This window comes from Ctenocephalides felis, unplaced genomic scaffold (assembly GCF_003426905.1).
Source record: "Ctenocephalides felis isolate EL2017-DRISC unplaced genomic scaffold, ASM342690v1 CF-g0.4_SCAFFOLD_00845, whole genome shotgun sequence".
Taxonomy (NCBI): Eukaryota; Metazoa; Arthropoda; class Insecta; order Siphonaptera; family Pulicidae; genus Ctenocephalides; species Ctenocephalides felis.
The window spans coordinates 61244795-61265812 of NW_020536999.1; the positions used below are offsets into that span (position 1 = coordinate 61244795).

The 21018-nt window shown below is 27.5% G+C and overlaps 1 protein-coding gene across 1 annotated transcript in view; it reads right to left on the minus strand.

Moving 5' to 3' along the window:
• Positions 1 to 21018, minus strand: part of LOC113363958 (dynamin) — a 107330-nt gene that overhangs the window by 21469 nt on the left and 64843 nt on the right. The window contains exons 2-12 of the mRNA XM_026606433.1: positions 12903 to 12976; positions 12669 to 12818; positions 11383 to 11586; positions 9174 to 9366; positions 7400 to 7609; positions 7093 to 7300; positions 6871 to 7008; positions 6441 to 6598; positions 5468 to 5580; positions 5211 to 5398; positions 1022 to 1141 (exon numbers count right to left, since the gene is read on the minus strand). Coding sequence (XP_026462218.1) covers positions 1022 to 1141; positions 5211 to 5398; positions 5468 to 5580; positions 6441 to 6598; positions 6871 to 7008; positions 7093 to 7300; positions 7400 to 7609; positions 9174 to 9366; positions 11383 to 11586; positions 12669 to 12818; positions 12903 to 12976 — 1756 coding nt within the window. The remainder of the gene's footprint in view (positions 1 to 1021; positions 1142 to 5210; positions 5399 to 5467; positions 5581 to 6440; positions 6599 to 6870; positions 7009 to 7092; positions 7301 to 7399; positions 7610 to 9173; positions 9367 to 11382; positions 11587 to 12668; positions 12819 to 12902; positions 12977 to 21018) is intronic.

Genomic DNA, 21018 nt, shown 5'->3' on the forward strand with positions numbered 1-21018 from the left:
AAAACGTTATTTAAATTAGGGTCTGTTGTCTCAAAACGAACTCACTAATATTTAGATAAATATCAATAAAAACGAACTTTAGATATACATTAAGTGCAAAACATTTATGCTAACGAGATTATTAAAAAAACATATAGTGTACTAAATGTGCCAATTTTAACATAAAAAACTGTGTAACTGTTTTTCTTTTTCATAAAAACAGAAAAATTTTGAATAGCATGTGGAAGTATCTATTAACAAACCTCATATCCTTCACCCTGGCAAGACAACAGAAAGAAGAGCAGAAAAACAGAAGTTACATTTTGTCATATATTTTAGAAAAAAATAAAAAAGCAATGCATAATTATTTAAAATTGATTAAAGTTATTTAGAAGAGGGCAAAATAAATTATCAACAATCAAACAATTAGTATTCTTCATTTCTTTATGATCATAAAAAGAACTGTATAAAAAACAATATTCACAGCATCATAATAACATGATGGAAACTCTAATAATATGCATATTGCCAAATCAGATGCTTATGAAAATAGCAATTAAAGTTTAAATTGTTTATTCTACAAGTTCTTTTAATGTCAAAATTTTTCAAACATTAGCAAATCCAAACCCAAGAAATAAACTTAATATATATATACTACCGAATCATCATTAATCTGAAAATGAAACAATAGTTCATAAATATATATCCATAAATGAATTGTTTTATTTATTATATTATTAAAAGACCTATATTTTTAATTCAAATCAAATTATGGCAAAAATGACCAAACTTATTTCAAAAGCATCAAAATTATTGACCTAATTCATATTGATTTGTAATTTTCTAGTAATAAAAATTAGAAGCCAGTCGATCATTGATTCATTCTTGAAAAGTTTGTCTAGTAAATGGAGAAATAATATGCTCAACTTATGCAATGTTATTTAATATTAAACAATTAAAAGCTTTACTAGTAATCCAGGCACCGCATAATTCTAATTTACTTTATATAACTTTTATAAATATAATATAAATTTAATCTTACATCATCTCCATTAGCTTGCTCTGTTGCCTTCTCGGGATAGACACCAGCTCGAAGGAAAGATGCTTTCCATGAATCAACATCATCTTGATTTTCACAAGACAATTCCAATTGTTTATAATCCTTCGAAATAAGTATAATATTATAATGTATCTATATATAAATATATATGAACAATGTATAATGTGTACATTTTTTGTTATAAATTATTGTTACTATTCATATAGTTTTACGTTAGAGATAAATCATTATTAACAATGTGTAATTACAAATTATATTATTATATTACACTAGCTGACCCGGCAAACGTTGTTTTGCTAAGTAAGGTATTTCTAAACAATTTTTATCTTTTTCAATTTGTAGAGTAATTTAATGAAACATAAACCATGCCTGACTGTGTCTAAAATGCATAGCTTTGACATATGGTTTTGAAAGAATTTCTTCAAAATTGTATGACTCTTGTCATTTTTCTACTAAACTCGTTCTAATACTGGAACTGTTGACACATTTTATAGAATGCGTGCTTACTAATCAATTTTCAAAATATTTGATTCCAGAAAACTTGTATTTTTGTGCAATGACATTTTTGCATGTGTGTGTTCCAAAGTTATATATTGTCAACCACCAAATTTTCTTATTTAAATTGTCATCTGTTAGGGGCCGTTCAAGTATTACGTAAGCACTATAGGGGGGCGGGGGGTTGTTGATTTGCTTATTTTGGGTTGACATGGGGGGACTGGAGAGTCTGGATGATGATTACGTCATAGGTAGTATTTTTATTTTTTTACATTAATTGCAAAATGTTTACGTAAGCATGGGGGTAAGAGCTTTGCTTACTTTTGCTGACAAGGGGGATGGGGGGTAAATAATTGTAATAAATCTGCTTACGTAATACTTGAACAATCCCTTATAACTGGTAATAAATTATTCGACAAAATGCCCCCTTTGATCGAATCCATATTTCGTTTTTTTTTTTAAAAACATAAATAAAAAAATAATCTACAAAATGTTTTATAAATACCAATGAGTATAAAATTTAACCAACGAGTTCTTCCAGAGCGCCGAGTTTTAAAAAAATATGATTTGCAAAAAAGAATGCTATAACGCCAAAAAGTGCATTTTTATATTAACATTTTAAAAAAGTTGATATTTTGAGTTTCTAATAACACTTGCAACCCGTTTAATAACGTTTTTGTGTATAAATAAAATAGCAAACAAAACTACTTACTACAATCAAATAATATTCATATAAAACTTCCTATTAAATATAATTATCATCTATCAAAACGATTCGACAAAAAATTTTAACTTAAAAAATGTAAAGTTTCTATGCGATTTTGAAGCAATTTGTCACCTTTTGCACAACCTTTAGATTTGCACGAGTATTTCAAGACTAAGATTGGCCGACTTTTATACCTAACATTTGATCGAGCTCCATTTTTATATATAAGTAGATTATAAACCTATTCCGTCACAAAAGAAAAAATTCAAACTTCACATTGGGACATTTACAAAATTATAGTTATAAGTAGCATTTTGCTGGCAAAATCAATGTGATTTCCAATTGATGACTCCCAAACATTAATTTAAACATTTAGAATTCAATTTTTGAAAAAGCGTCTACAAAAGGTAAAAAATCAGCCATACCCACATACATACATATATATTTCTTCCAAAGGCTATGGGCGCATTGCCATACAGAATCGGCCCCACCCTGGTATTTAAATAATTTATACGCCATTTTATAGGTTTAAATGGTAAAAACAGATATACCAATTTTCAACTTTGTACCTCATCTTATGGCCGAGATATCATTGAAAATATGCCAAAGTGGTCAAACTCACTTTTTCGCGTAACCATAAAAGATATCGAAAAAATTTTTACGTGATTCTACTCACATTGACTCAGACCACATTATGTAGAACAATCGATTCCAAAAAATCGTTTACTATTAGCTGAAAAAGACAAAATAATTTTTCAATTGATTATTTCGGGTAGTGCATTTATTTGGACCACTTTCTAATTAGCGTTATTCGAAAGCCCATTGTTTTTTCTTTGAGTACTGCAAATATTGTTAAAATCAATTTGGTGGAACACACTGGAAAATTGAAAAAACCGCAGCCAGTACACCCGCGCATAACGCTAATAGTACCCTGCAATTGCATAGAGTTCGTTCGGACGCAAAGCAGTGCGCGAAGCGCCCGAAACGATTCTTCAGAAATTCTGAATGCAAAAATATTTATTTTATAGTCATATGTATAAATATAAAGTAATGATAATATGAAACATTGTAGTTTCAACAAATCCAAGAAACTTTTTTTTGAATGATAGTTGTAACATTGTGAAAATAAAACCCTTATTGCGACCAATCTTTATCAGTACTACAATACTAAAAAGAATATGATAAATGGCTATCACAATTTTTTTGCGTTTTTATTATTTAAAGTTCTTATAAAATATTCGTCATTTAATGTAGAAGTTTTTTTATATAGTACTTCAGTAATTTACAAAAATTATTACTGAAAGTATATAAAATATATGTATTAATCAAATTATTTCGAAAATTATATTATTTATATAATATTTGTATTTTCTGTGTGGTTTATGCGAAAGATCGTGTTTTTTAACTAATTTTGTATTAGCTAATTCGCATCTACTTATAATATAGTGATTATAGTACTTATAATATAATGCATTTAATTTCAGTGTGTATTTTTAACTTTCCGTAGGGTAAGTTATTGTAAATAAAAAATCGCAATCAAAAATGTTTGCACATCTTCACGTTTCGAAGGTTTCTGAACATTTTGAAATACAATAGAAAAAATGGATATGTGTGTCTGTGTATTTGTGTTATATTTCGTGTATGAATGAGATAAAATTTTTCGTTCACGATTTCTTGAATAATTCAAAGAACATTCGATTCCTATTGATGGAGAGACGTACTGATTAGTTTTTCATAAAGACAGGTCGGAGATACAGAGCAAAGATAGAAACCGAGTTTTTAAAGAAACGAAAAATCCGATTTAAATGATTCAAATAAGCTGTTGCTTTTTCGGACGACAAGATTGTTTTTCAAAAAAAAAACAAAAATAAATTTTTTTTTTGTTAATTTTCTTTTTTTAATATGAAAAATAATTCGAATCGAATAAATAATTTTAACTTTGCCATTCAGTTTATGCAATTCTTAGAAATACTTTTTAGGCAAACATATTTAAATGTCATCGTCCAATTTATAAGCATTTTTATTTTGTCTACAAATTCCAATAATAAAAGTTACAGTATTTATAATAATATATTTGAAAGCATTCAATAATTTTTCGAATATTTCATTACAACGCGGGAAGTTCCAGCAATTTGCCTTAAGGCACGATACACCACTAGTTTTAGGCATTTATTTAATATAGTACAACTAATAATGTCTAAAAATTTCAAACTCCGTGAGTTTATACATATAACTATAAAATAAATATTTTTGCATTCAGAATTTCTGAAGAATCGTTTCGGGCGCTTCGCGCACTGCTTTGCGTCCGAACGAACTCTATGCAATTGCAGGGTACTATTAGCGTTATGCGCGGGTGTACTGGCTGCGGTTTTTTCAATTTTCCAGTGTGTTCCACCAAATTGATTTTAACAATATTTGCAGTACTCAAAGAAAAAACAATGGGCTTTCGAATAACGCTAATTAGAAAGTGGTCCAAATAAATGCACTACCCGAAATAATCAATTGAAAAATTATTTTGTCTTTTTCAGCTAATAGTAAACGATTTTTTGGAATCGATTGTTCTACATAATGTGGTCTGAGTCAATGTGAGTAGAATCACGTAAAAATTTTTTCGATATCTTTTATGGTTACGCGAAAAAGTGAGTTTGAAAGAAGGGGCCACTTTGGCATATTTTCAATGATATCTCGGCCATAAGATGAGGTACAAAGTTGAAAATTGGTATATCTGTTTTTACCATTTAGACCTATAAAATGGCGTATAAATTATTTAAATACCAGGGTGGGGCCGATTCTGTATGACAATGCGCCCATAGCCTTTGATCTCATTCAATTTAGAATAAGTTGAAACTTTAAGAAAACACAATCTTAGCAAATGGAATTTATCGCGAAAACAAACTTCTTCTTCGGGAACTTAAAATTAACATTATATGAATTTATAATTATATCTGTAGTTAGCAATAAAATATTTACCTTATATACATTTCTGCCATCAGGATTGAATAGAGCAAACATATGTCTACGTGACATAAATCCCTGTTCAATATCCCTCAATTTTAATCCATCTAAACTTAACATATATTTCTTCTCACGCTCTTCTTCATCTTTATACCAAGATACATTCTCAGAAGTTAGAACAAACCAATAATCTCGTGAACCACCTAAAAGAAATAAATCAGTTGTTTTAATTATTAAACTTAATACATAAAACAGAAGCGGAATTCACTGACCTTTCATTATTCCTAAATTGTGTATACACATGAAACCCTTGCGAATTACTTGATTTCCTAGCCCACCTCTCGTTGTGCCTGATTTTGCGGCGTTTTCAGACTGATTTTGAGCGCTGCAACAAAAAAAATTTTTATTGAAAAAAGTTAATAGTATTTTTATTGGTAAGTAAATTAAAATTTATCATTTTTGGCAAACCAACTTTACTAACTAAATAACATAATACATTAGTCATCACAATTAAATGAAAAGGATTGATAGGACCAGATCTTATTTCATACTATAATTTTTACTGGTAATAAATTTTAAAAAAACTCATGCGTTAACATCTTTTTAAATTTATAATATGTTATTAAAAAAAAAATTATAAAATACAATTAAATTTGGCATAAGATTTTAGTTTAAAAAAAGAATAGAATTTGCTACTTCTTTTCGCATTTTAGAATAATCCTATATATCTTAGGCAACTTATTAAAAATACGAACAAAACTTGCGTGAACTCCTTAAAAATTACCATCTCAATATATCCTTACGTTATAAGTCACGTTGACCATACTAAACAAAAAAAAAATTGTTGGTAATTAGTTGCATTTGTTCTTAATAAATTTGTCATTATAGTCCCTACTTAATTAAAAGTCTATGTTACTGATAGTCAATCAATCTAAGATGGTAAATTGTGATTGAGACTGATTAAAATATCATTAAATAAATAAACATATGCAATTTTGTTCCTACTTCCCCTATTATAAAATATAAATGTTCAACTTTTGTTTACAGTTTTTGTGAAAATATTCATTTTCAATAATTATGGTATATATTAGAAGTTCAAATTAAAAATGAAAATAAATCATATGCTTGTTTTAAAAAAGCATGATAGTGATCATTTTTATGCCTTAGTAAAAAAATTGCATTTAAAAAAAAAAATAATAATTTCGTATCAAATTGTATAAAATAAAATAAATTTAAATTACTCACTTTGCAAAGCCAATAAAATCTTCATGATTTGTATTCATATAAGCTAATTCACAATCTATTAACAATATGATTTGCTCTTTGCACATTTGTTCCCTCTGCCTGACATGGGTTGTTATAATGCGTTCTGTTTCTTCTCGCAAACGAGGATATCGTGACATCTATGGGAAGAAATAGGTTTTATATAAACTGAAAATTACTAAATCAATAAATACTTTAATATTTAAGATGCAATAAAGGTCATCAATTGCTGAATTCATAGCTTAATAAAAAAAATTAACAAATTTCTTGAATATATAGAAGATAAGATTTCTTATTACTGTAATTTTGTTTGTTTTTTTATAAGAAAAGTTTATTTCTTGGGTTTTGAAAACAACTGATGCAAAACAACTGATGCGAAACCAATATTTTCATGATAACAAATAATACTTACCCTATCTGTGCAAATTCTGACAACATTTGATAATTCCTGCACTACTAAATCAATACATTTCAAGCAAGGTTCTTTTAACCGTGCAATTTGTTTCTTCACTATTGCCTCAAAAGCCATGTCCGGCGTGAACAAACCGACCTAATATATCAGTCATTACAAAATTATAAAGTTTTATGCAATAATCAGAACTGGGAAAACGTTATAAGAATTTTTAACACTCACTCTGATACCATGAATATTTCTAATGGCAAATGCAATCTCCCTCCTCAACTCTTTCTCGTCGAATTCCATTTTGACAATTTCAAAAGGAAATCGTTCATGAAACAATCGATTTATTTTAGCTCCTCCTGACAATTCCATTGTGTTTATTTGAGCTGAACCTGAACCCTCTATCGTTCTTTCAAAGTCTGATGTTAATTGTTGAACCATCCTGAAAATAGTAATGATTATGTAAAGTTTTGCTAATATAACAAAAATCTTGAGAGTAGTTTATAAATAAATTATATTTTTAAAAGAAAGTTGTACTCACTGTAACATAGCTTTGGTTTTAATGCTAGGATCATCTGGCCTAAAATGCTTATATTGGTCCACATCTTTTTCAAGAGCCAAGAGTTGTTTTTGTAATTTATCCCGCAAACCAGGCAGTGTATCTCGAATATGATTTGTAAGTTGCTGATTCAGAACCCGCTGTAGATATGGAGTGCCTAACCTATCAGCTATGTGTCTATAACCTGGATGACTGAAATAAACAGTAAAATAATAAATAAAAAAATTGGTCTCATTTGATTCAGAATGGCATGAAACGTCGAGAAAACAAAATTAGCGAATATATATATATTAATATTGTTTCATTAAAATCTTTGTTTTTAGTACAAAAAATGCATACAACAGTATTAAGTAGCCAAGTAAAAAAAATCAGTAAATTCCAGTTTATATATATTATGGAGTTACAGATTTACTTAGCTTCGACTTTGCCAAGTTATTTGATTAATTGTATAATATATTCGTAAATGGGCGTAGTTTTTATATACTATTTTAATTGCGTTTTATGATTTTGAATTTTAAATATGAGGGTGTAAATGGCATTTTACCTTAAGGGGTTATATACACTTAGGATTATCTAATTTTTTTTAGTATTCTCTCAATGTACATATATTTAATAATACACACAAGAAAAATAATATCATTCTGATGAATATTTTGAAAGTTACTCGCAAATTTGAAAAGGAAAACACGGCTGAGACTTCACTAATATACATTTCAAAATCGGTGACCAACATAACTCAAAAACGGCTAATCCGATTAGACTCAAATTTCATAACAACCTCTCTTAAATATATTTTTTAGTGATTAATCGAAGATTTTTCCTATCCGATAAATATTTTGGTTTTTATGAGCAATTTAAGGTCAAAATTACGGCAAAAAAAACGATTTTTATTATTTTGCTTATTGCTTGGATTAAATACTAGATTTATCATATTTTATTGAAATCTTTTTGGTTTTTTAATTTCGGATGATTTTTTTTCAAAGACAGTGGTCACTGCAAAACGTGTTTTTCGAGAGATGCTCCCGCAGATCTGCTGCTGTTACTTTTTTTTAATAGATATTTTTACCTGAAATTATTTTTTAAATATAGCTAAAAGATGCCTTTTTTGTGTATAGATTTTTGTATCGATACATTCAATGATTCAATAGTTCTCACAGGAAAAATTCTAGAAAAATGACTTTTTTCGGCCGATTAAGTGAATATAACCTCTAAGGTAAGTTGCATGAATTTCCAGATATGTGGAAATAATCGACTTAATCAATAAGAATTGATAATTAGCTGTTTAGATAAAATTTTCAACTATTTATTTTGAAAACTAAGTTTTCGCTATCACTCAAAATTCATCAATGCGATTTTTAATTAAAGTACAGAAATACAAGTGACTTATCCATACTCACAATTTTTATAATTCAACCACTTTTCGCAGGATTAGGATATCCATTTGTATATAGATGCCAATCTATTGTCATTGTAATTTTCATTAAAAGGCCAAAGGAAATTTAATTACGATGAAATTTACCACTGATTTATAAAGAAAATCTTGGCCGATCGATCGGCCATGCAAAACTAACTACCAAAATTTACATAGAGTTTCAAATAATGACTTTTAAATTTTTGACATCGGTTCAACCGTTTTTAGGAAAACGTCACACACACATTTTTTGAAATTTCGTTTCAAGCTATTAAGAATAATTTTAAACGTCGAGAAAAAATAAAATTAGTAGGTTTAAGATAAATAATTTTATGTCTATTTTACCTTAAGAAGAATTTTCTTTCAGCTGCCAAAGCAGCATTTATGTCTTTTCTGCCGTCGATATCCTTCTGAGATCTATTGACTACACCAATATAGCCTCGCCTTAACGGCAAAAGTTTATTTTCCAGGATATCACGTGCATCTGTACCTTCGTCCATCAAATCTAATTTTGTTATTACACCTATTGTTCTAATACCTGAAAAATAAACAGTTTTTCTTGTAGAATTTCAATAATATCTAGTACGTTTTATTTGTATTAAAGCATATTACTGTTTTCTTCATCTATAAACTAATATTAAAGATTAAGATTTGATAACTAAACTGAAATTTGAAATTCTCAATTAATGATATCATAAATAATAACAATTTTGGAAATCTATGAGTTGAATCATAATTATCGAGCACGAATTATTCATATAACAATCAACACAAACTGTAAGAATAACAATTTTTGTTGTTATTGTAGAAATTATGATCGTTAAACGAGTTTATATAAAGAAAATTATTATAATTAGATTTGATAAACCATTATGTTTTGCAATAATTTCGCAGAAGGAGTTAGCAAACAGATTAGTCAGAACTTAATTAGTCTTAGAGGTTATTGTATTGACTTCTTAAACCACGTGGGTTTTTCTTGATGGCAACCCTATTAGTTGTCCTATGTCTATGTAATGAATTTACTATTACAATTCATGTAATACTGATGAATTTTATTATTGGTGCATCAATGGAGGGTTAAAACCTTTTTGCTCTTGTATACATATTGCTATCTATATTTTGAAATGAAAACCGATGTCACTGCTGCTTGACTTCAGTATGTCTGAGGTGGGCACCGAACTTGAAACTACTAGACCACAGCAATAAATAAATAAACGCATAAGTTGAAAAAATTATGAAAAATTCATAAAAAATTTACAGTTTTCCCAGTTGCAATGATATCTTTCTGAATCATATTAGATTCCAGATAATTAGAAAAATTATAGCTTAATATTATTATTCGTTTAATCACTGATTTATTGCGTGTCGTGGAAAACATACGTCTCAATTCTCGCATTGTTTATAAACAAATCTGGAATATTTTCATAAATCTAAAGTGATTATGTACGGCAAAAATTTATAAAATTTAATCGTTTCGTTTAGTTGCTTATTCAATGGAAATATTTATTTTTACAAAACATGCGATTCTGATAATGAATATAAACAAACCATGTTTATTTTTACAAATCTGTAAATAGATTATATAATGGAAAATATTTATAAATTCCTTCAATTATTTATATTAGAAAAATATTTATTTAGATCTCCCATATCTTTTCGTAGTTCATAAACAACTCACTTAGGATAAAAAAATATTTGACGTCTCTAATTTCCGAATTGTCTAATTTACACCCGCTCTAAAATCCCTATACAAATTGAGAAACAGATCTGGGAGCGACAAAAGTGTAAATATTTTTTAAAATTCCAATATGACTAATATAAATGAGATAGATATTAAACTGGTTTAGAATCAAATTATGTACAATTATTCATAATACTGCTAAAAAATAAAACATAACTTTCCACGATATATCTTTAACTTTAACCCATTTTATTTATATGCATGTTTTTGGGAAATGTATGAAGAAAATAAATAATCTAAAGAGTTCTAATTAAATTATCTAATATAATTCGTTTATAATTTACTTAAAATAGTGAATTATTAAAAATTGAATTGATATCGATTAATAAGACGGAAAATCTCATTATACGAAAGACAAGTTGATATATATAAACAATTGTTAGAAAATTAGAAAAGATACAAAAGATACATATAAATATTATATAGCATTGTATAAAAGCCGTGAAGTTAAATTTTTATTGTAGTTTTGTAAAACTGGAAATTTGATTTTACTGAATCCAAATTCTAGTTACTTGTACTCTTTCGATTCTTCTACCAGGTTTTACCATGTTTATCTATAATTATTTTTATCGATGCATTACGTCAAAAAATTAGGATGTAAAAAAGCATATCTAAATATGTACACTTATCTTTTATTATTACGTCGGAAAATGGTTAAATACGAAACCATGGCTAGATACAATTATCTTTTGGTTACATAGAAATATTGTGACATAAAAATCGCAAAGTTCTGTACGACGATTGTATCATCCGCAAACAAAAGCAAACTTCGCAAAATTTGATTTTATGAAATTAAAAAAAACAATCTTTTACCTTGAGGATCCACTTCCTTTGCCAATTTCAGGGCATCTGAATTAGCCAAATCTGTATTAGCTGGAGTCACAGCCAATATAAGGCATGACTCGCGTTTAATAAACTGGAAGATCATTGCTTTGATTTGATTTTCTATATCTGGAGGCTGGTCGCCAATTGGAACTTTGGTCAAACCAGGCAAATCAATAAGGGTCAAATTCAACACTGAAATTAAATAAGTCAAAATTAATAGCAAAATATATCTATATTATAATATAATTATACGCAAGATTTTTTTCTATACATGACTCGTTTGTATTGCAACAAATGATAATGGAATCTCATGAGAATAAACTTTTTCATTTATATATTCATAAATCAACCCGCAAACCCATAAATATGTATGGCAACCCATTAATATGCATGGCGTTTCACAAACAAATATTGTAGGACCTATGTCTTATTATTTTGGTTCCTATTTTCCTGTTATGATCAATATACAAATCGTTGTAAAAAATGAAAAATAACCAAGAGCAAGACACAAAAATAGTAGTAAAAAGTTGCAGAATAAGATATTTAAAACAGTATCTTATTTCTTTAAATATATCGTTATTATCAAAATAAATACTCCAGTCAATAGAGCATTTTGAGTCTGAATTTTTTTTACTGTGCTCCGATTTGCATGAAATTTTGAATTAGGTTCATCTTACCCTCAACTTTAAAAGTGAAACCAATTTGGACTCCGCCGCCACCCCCGGGGGGATAACACTCTTTCTCTGAAGTGTAATTTTACTTTTTCAAAATAACATCGATATCGATAGGAGAACTTATTATAAAAAAAAGATGTTTTATAAAGTTTTTCAATATAACAAATACTTTTCAAGGTACTGGCTACTAAAAATTCGTTTCAAAAAATATTTTACAATTTTACCATTTAATATTAAAAACGTTTTCAAGCCATAAAATGGCTCAATGTCAATTTATACATAAAGGGATCTTGGCGAGAAACAGGATAGTGGCAGAGTGCAAATTGTTTTCACTTTTGAACTTAAGGGTAAGATTAGCCCATTTCCAAAATTTCATTCAAATTGGAGCACAGTAAAAAAAATTCAGAGGTTATACCTTTTTTTCCTCTCCATTTTCTGCACTAAAAGCACATTTGTAATAAGGAGATAGAACTCTATCAAATTGTGCCGACAAATCTAATATTAATTTTACAAAAATATCACGAACAAATATTTTTATACTTAAATTATACCTATATAGTATTTTATTTTAACTTATTGCTAATTAAATATTATACATACCATTTGGTGAATAAACTCGAAGATTTATAGGAACATTGGATATGCCTTTATTGCCCCCAGTGACCCTATCAGTTTCAGCTTCAATTTCTAATCTGACTTCATTGAAGTCTACGAACTTTTTGCCTTTGCAATGCAAAAATTCCGCAAATTCTAAAATGAAATTTAAAGCATGTTGAATAGAAAATCAAATAAATCAAATATTTTACTGAATTTTAATATATCATCAATACTAACCTGTATTAGAATTTATGAGTTGGAGAATCAAAGGCCGCCTGGTTACGATTCCAGAACCTCTGGGTAAGAAATCCCTACACAAAAAATAATAATGATAAATAATAATTTTATATAAATAAAAATATATATAACCCGTTTTGTTAAAAACATAATAACTATTATATCTAACTATTTAATAAATTAAATATTTATATCCAGCATAATATTAATTCAAATACAATTAATCTTTACATATTGTTCTAGTTAATTATATGAAATCAACTATCCGAAAGCAAAATGGTGTACTCGTAGATTAAAAAATATCTATTTTTATATTTGAATTATTAATGTTTGTATTTTATTGTACAATTATTAATAATTGTATTAAAATTATTAAGGTTACCTCGACAAGGGCCTGAAAGAATACTTATTGATTTTATGACCTACTTGTGATTAAATAATTAAATATTGATAAAAATAGAAAGTGCTCCGTCACAAGACAGGTCCATGACGCAAAAACACTCTTAATTTCTATTTTATCTCACTTGGTTAAAGTTATCTTTACAAATTTCCGTCTCCATGAATCTGTCCTGTATCCCAGCTTCAAATTTCCTGTTTCAATTTAAGTTATTAAGTGAACTAAAATGAAATAAATGCAAGATTTATGAGATAAAGTAATTAAATAACAGATTTTATTAACTGACAACTCAGTACAGATCTGTACAAATTAATGTTCAAATTAAATTAAAAGCTTATGGTTCAGAAACTTCAAATTTGTTATTAATATATCAGTATGAAATGTGCACTAAATATAATAGTATCGATGGTGCACCTTTTTAACCTTAATTTATAAGTATGATTTATTAATTTACAACAAATAAAATCTCTAGTTGATCTAGTACCAATACTAGTAGGCATATTAAATTTTTTTAATTGTATAACTGTAGATTTAAAAAACTGATTCTAAATAGTGTTTTTTCTCATTTTATTGATATGGTTTGGATTACTTCTTTCGCGATCTAAAATAACGTTTCAGTGCTAATTTTCTATAAATAAATAGTGTATTCAATTTAGCGATATCTCTCATAAATAATGATAATAAAAATTCCTGACTTAATTGAAGTACCATGGACTAGGATGCTTTTAGTAGCACAACTTTTAACCAACATTAGCCTCTGGTTTATTTTTTGTGATAGAGCTTTATTTAATAAACAGAGATTATTATAGAAATGTTAAACTAAGATAAGATTTATTAATTTATCTTACTTATTGTTTGCGATTTAAGTTACAGATAAATTTGACCAAATTAACAAATAAAAAATAACAAATCTATTATATGCAATACAAATATTATAGAGCAAAGATGTAATGTGATTTTACTCAAGGAATAATGCTTTGAAATTGTCATAAGCACTAAAATAATTATTTCAATGTAGTAATAGTACAATGTTAAATCTAAAATATCAACAAACATAAAAAAGTATGATTAATGATATAAAATATCTATATAAAAACATTATATATAATATGAAAGAAACAAGCAAAGTTTCTTCTAGATTTTACTAGACCCACAAATCTAGTGCGTGAAATCTTTTTTTTTTTCTAATATGCTTCTACAAAATAAGAATCAAAAAATATAAATTTAGATTTAGATAATTGTAGAATGAAAAATTAATGTAGCCGAAAAATGTAAATGAAGATATTTCTTTTGATTTTAGCTTTCAAAACATTTCTTAAGCATAATTTAATGTCCTTGGTTTACACATTCTTATTCTATCTTTACCTTTTTTTTATTTTTTATAATTATGAAAAACGTATTATCAAAACATATTTTAAATAAAATATTAAATAATAGTTTAAAACTTTATATTCTAAATTTTCAAATAGAAAATTTGTTTTTAACAATTTTTTTTTTATTAATAGTTGGTTTAACTTATATCTTTATTTCAATATGTATAACTGAAATAGTTACCTATAAATAAATTTACATTGTTATATTGTAGTCTTTAGAATAAATAGAAATATAGTATATTATTTACTCAAAAAATTAAAATACATTAAATAATCTTCATATTAAATATTGAACAATAAAAATGTGGTGTACTCCATATATATACATTAGGGTGGTCCTTAATACGGACATTTTCGAATGCCCACGCTCCCAAAGACTCAAATGGTTCCAAATTGATAAAAAACAATTCTCTGAAAATTTTAGCTCTTAATATTAACTTTTAGATAGTGCGCAATTCAATCAAACTTCGTATGGAAATAGTATGAAAAAAAATTGAAAATTAAAAAAAAAAAAATTTTATGTATATCTTAGCGACAAATGAATTAAAAGTGAAAATTCGTGTCATTTTTTATTGAAAATTCGACGCTCTGCAAAATTTTTTCATGCTATTTTTATACAAAACTTTGATTGAATTGCGCTTTATCTAAAAGTCAATACCAGCAATTTGCCTTAATTAAACAGCGTAGTTACCTCATTGGGTAATTTCTATTATATACAAATTACTATATAAAATTAATTCCAGATAATATTAAAAAGCGATTATAATTTTCTATTTCCTTCCTCTACTGTAGATTAATTTCAAGTCTGTGTTGATAATAAGAATCACAATCTAATTTAAAATTCAATTATTTTCAAAACCCACAGCTGGGATCAGTGTTATATGTATGTTATGTAGTAAGAGAAATATTGAACCAGTATGCTGAAGTAATATGTACGCAATATTATAGTCCAGAAATACAATTTTTCTAAGAGTATTAAAATGATAAAGAAATCAATATATCTACTATTTATGGAGATAAGCCAGAAATAGCATTATCTAGGCTATTGTATTAAAAGAAATACCAACGTATACGATAAAAAAATGTTTTTGATAAATAATAACTTGCATTGTTTTCTTGAATTGAATGATTTGAGCAATTCAACATAAGGAAATAAAATTTTGACTGAGTATATAAACATAATTTTAGAGCAACTTTCAAAGCAAGCCTCCAGATGTAGGAAATTTATTTCCATTTGATCGATATATAAAATGAACGACAGAAAGTTTAAACGTAATTTTTGGCACCAATTTGTTATTATTTTAAAATGGAACTAGTGGTGTATTAAATCGTGCCTCAAAGCAAATTGCTGGAAAAATATTGAGTGTTTTCAAATATATAATTATAAGTGATATTTCAAGTATATAAGTGAGCATTAGAATTTCAGCTAGAATTAAAATTAAAATCCGAATTATTTTCGTCATTCAATTTTTTTTTTTTTTTAAATAAAAAAAAAATGAAATAATTGTTTTTTTTTTGCTTTCCCCGAAAACAATGGTTTCGTTAATACAAGCAAAAGGCGTTTTGAATTATTCATCTTCGTTCTTTCAGAAACTACCATTTTTGCACATTTAGCTCCTTATCTCCAAAACGGTTGGACCTGACTTTGCCAGAAACTGATCACCACTTCTCCCTATCATTACGAATTGAATGTTTTTTTGAATCACTCAAATCACATGCTCCGCACATTCAAAAACTCGATATCTATTTTCCGCACTCTTTGCTTCGTATCACCGAAACGGCTAGACCTGTCTCTGCCAAAACCTAATCAGAACGTCTCTCCATCAGTAGGAACCAAATGTTTTTTAAATATTTGGAATCTGTTGACCCGTGTCGCCCAAATTGTACCCACACAAAACACACACGCACACATACAACACACACACATTTTTTTTTCAAAATGTTGAGAAACCCCTGAAACGTGAAGATATGCAAAAATTTTCTTTTCGATTTTTGGATTTGTAGAATAACAACCTACGGGAAGTTAAAAAATGCGGTTGAAGCCAGAAAGGAACTGGTTTCCAAGATTAATTTGTGCTGGATTTTGTTGTTGCCAAAAATTTGAATGTTTTGATTGCCTGTTTATTATATATTAGGTGAAAAAAAAGTTCGTTCATAATTCAGCAAGTGCAAATCGCAGCGGCATCAGTAAACGTTTGTTAGAAAATGGATAAAAAGTTAGTTTTGGAAAATTATTATTATAAAAGAAAAAAAGAAAGAAACTGAGCAGACTTGTAAAATAAATTATACTCTAAGCCTTAGAGTCTAAGGTGAAGAAACTTTGTCAAAATCTACTGCTCTGAAATGTTTCACGCGCTTTCGTTCTGGTAATTTTGATGTGAAGCATGTGCCATGCTCCAATCAGTGAAGAAGTTGATGAAATTCTGAAAAAAAAAATCCTGCAAGGTAAGTATATAAGCATGTCGACATTGATATAGAACCATCCATTGACCAGAAAACTGTTCTGAACCAATTATATAAAGTTGGCTACAAAATTAAGCCTAGTTGAAGATTGATTTTTTATACCGTATAGTCCAGACATAGCAACCTGTGACTAACACTTGTTCCAATCTCTGCAGAACTATCTTAATAGAATTAAAATGATTTCAAAAAGTTTGTAAAAAGCACTTGATTCAGTTTTTCAACAAGAAACCATATAAGTTCTTTACCGATAGTATCATGATTCACCCCGAACAATGGCGAAAAATTGCCGATAATAATGGAGCATATTTTGTGAGAAAAAATTGATGAAAACTCGTTGAGTGTCATAAAGTGTCTAAATAAACAAAACAAATGTGTTCGAAAAATAATTTCATTTATTATAAGAATCTTATATTTTACCAAGAACTTATTTATTTTTAAATTTTGTGAAAGCAATAACTGAGGAAAAAATGTGGGTGGTGCGTATACTATAATAAAACTTTGCAGCAATATTGATCTTATGTATACAAAAGTTATAGTTCTTGTTCCAGTCTGCCTTTCGATAAAGTTTGGCATCATGGATTACTACACAAAATCAAACAATGTTTACCGATAGTAAACTTCAGATTATTCGAATAATCCTGAACACAGAATCGCAACATTCGGTGAGAGATTCTCACTTAAGTTAACAAAATAAAAGTAATTTTTCCACATTGTAACTAAAAAAAAACAGTATAATAAACTAAAAAAAAAACAGTATAATAGACTGAAAAATCAATTTCGTCGAAGTTCGTGTATTTATTTACTATATAACTACTTCTGTACTAAATTAAAAAAATGAAAATTTCGAAAATGACCGTTTAACAATATTCCATTCTAATAAATTATTCATAAAGAGTTTAACTCGCTCGTTGCAGGAAACGGACAATCCTTGAGAACGTGCTCAGAATATTAAAAACTTACATTTGGGTTGATTATAGATATAAGTTATAGATGCTTGCTTTACTCATCAAATTTGCTTGAAAATTTTTGTTTCTCCTATAATTGTTAATTTTAAGATTTACGATAAAAATCAGATTATTAAAGCTTTGAAAGTCTAATAATAAGTATTCATCTAATCACTTTTATCATGTGTTTTGCCATATTTTTAATTCATATTAGACAATCTTATTAAATCAATTTATTAATTGTTTTCAAAGGTTACAAAGTATATATTTTGATTATTTTTCAGTAATTTTTCAGTAATCGTATACAAAAAATATGAGGGTGGCAACTAGGTAAGAGCGGTTTTCAGCATAGTTGGTTTTAATTGAATTTTTTGGTTTGCTGATGTAGTCCAAATGTAAAATAACTTTTGTTAATATTATAATTATACATAGGCAGTTTAGATGTCCATCACCAATAAAGGTTTTTTAATTAATTGCGTAGTTCTCGTTTGACGTTCGTTGAAAAATAGATAATCAAATAAAAAAAAATTAAAGTAAAGAGGCATCTTTAGCCCACAAAAAGTTAGGAGATGTTTATAGTGATGAAGCCTGAAAAAACAACGGTGTCAAAATTGGTTTGTCAAATTTCGTTCTGGTGATTTTTCACTCAAATGTGAAAAACGCTTCTTCTGAATAAAGTTGATTAAAAAGTAACTGTCTACATTGATTTGTTATTACCAACCGACATTGGCAATGATATTGTCTGCATTAATAAGGTGACCATATTTTTTGAAGTCAAATCCGTGACAAAAGATCAAAATACGGGACAAATATTGCTTTAAGAAAAACCCGAGACAGAAGGTGGAACTTATGGTCACCTTAGCATTAAACACCAAAAACAATTAAACAATGCGGTTGAGAAAAGCGACTTAATATGGCAAATTAAAACGGTGATTTATTCCATTACTGATATCACATATATTTGGTCACTTGGCAGAAACTATAGGAGCTTGGTTGGGATACTTTACCATGCTCACCATACTGTCTTGACCTTCTGATTATTTTTTCTTCCGATCTTTACATAACTCCTTGAATGGTAAACAATTCAATGAATATGATGGTCTCAAATTGTACCTTACTCAGTTTTTTGTTAATAAAAACCAGAAATTGATGAGATGATGATGCTTCTTGAAAAGTTAGAAAAAACATTGATCAAAACAGACAATATATTACAAAATAAAGTTAGTTAGTTCCGCAAAAAATATTTTTGATTTTCTAATAAAAATTCGCAATTACTTGGTTGCCAACCTAATACATTATTTTCAATTCAAAATGAATTGTCCAAACGACACTCAATATACAATCACAAAAGACGTACAAATTGTCGAAAATGAAATGCATATAAAACTTTAATCTGGAATTAATAATAAATTTATATTATGTATTCAAATATGTACCAAATATTTATTAAAATCATTTACTGGAACATGCTTATTGATTATTCGTATTGTTGAATCAACTAAAGAGATACAACGGCGCCAAATATCTCTGGCGTCTATATCAAATGGCTGCTCTTGTACATAAAACGCATATTTACTGCATAAAAGCAATAAATTCTTAGTAAGGATAAAACGTTAAAAAAAATAAACTTGCAACTTAACTATATGGCTTAACATTAGTATGAAAATATGTTCGTCAACATCAAGGTTTATATTGTGCAAATAATAAAGCATATTATTCTGAGCAATATTTCTGAGAAAAGAATTCAATAGTATCTTTTGCATAAGCTTTACACTATAGCAAGGTTACTAAATAGATCTAGAATGTATTTTCCTTAACAGTTTAAGGTTCCATGACATACACCCTTTTTAAAATTTATTTCATCTCAATTAATTTCAATTAATTCAATCCTTTGGATCACAAAATTGAAAATCTGTGGTATTTTTGATATTTTTCGTACGAGGAAAAGAATTTTTTTATAATAATGAAAAAGTGTATTAAATAAATGTAAATCATTATACTACTAAATTACTGAATTATTTGCTACTTTGAATGTAATATTGAATTGCAAAATTTATGAAAAACCTTTGGGACAAAAATCATATCCAAGTACTGATGCTGCTTTACGAGCCAGTACATTGTTTCACAAAATATTATCAGATTCACGCATTATTATCGATAAAAAAGTATTAATTTAAAATTTACACTTCTAAATAACAAACAAACCATTAGAAAATAAAATTCTCCAAACCAATAACAAAAATGGAATCAAAAACAAAATAAAATTCCCAATAATTTGACTCAGTGTGACAACTATTAAAGCAAAATTCGTCATATTTCATCTATACACCTTCGTACACAAGAAAGGATTAAAGACAAAAAATTTCAAATTTTCAAAACAATTTTTGAACTTAAGCTACATGGTAAAAAATAGATACTGATTGCACACATATTGTCTGTAAAACAAAAGACAAAAATCATCCGCGAATTAAATGTATAAAAACTGTATATTTTGAATATCAATAAAAAATAAGTTTATTTATTTATTTATTTATTTATTTATTTTAACTTTTTCTACAACTTCAAGATTTTCTTAGCTAATTGAGTGAGTATTATTGTCAACTCATAGTAAAAAGTAAAGTCAAAAATAATTTCGTTAGAATTGTCATAAACGTTTTTCTATAAATCTATAATTGCATTTATATTTTCGTTGAATGAGTTTTACAGATTTAATTGTCTTCTCTAGTGACTACCAATATCTCAATTTACTGCAATCAGAAACTACGATTTTCAACTATTCACACTATTAATACCGTTCTAACTTTTATAACTCGTATTTAGAAAGTACTTGTTTGTTTACTGATTAGCAAACGAAACCAGATTATTTTTCACAACTTTCTTGAAATTGATTGATAATTTCTAATTAACATAATTACACCATTAAATAACTAATATAATAT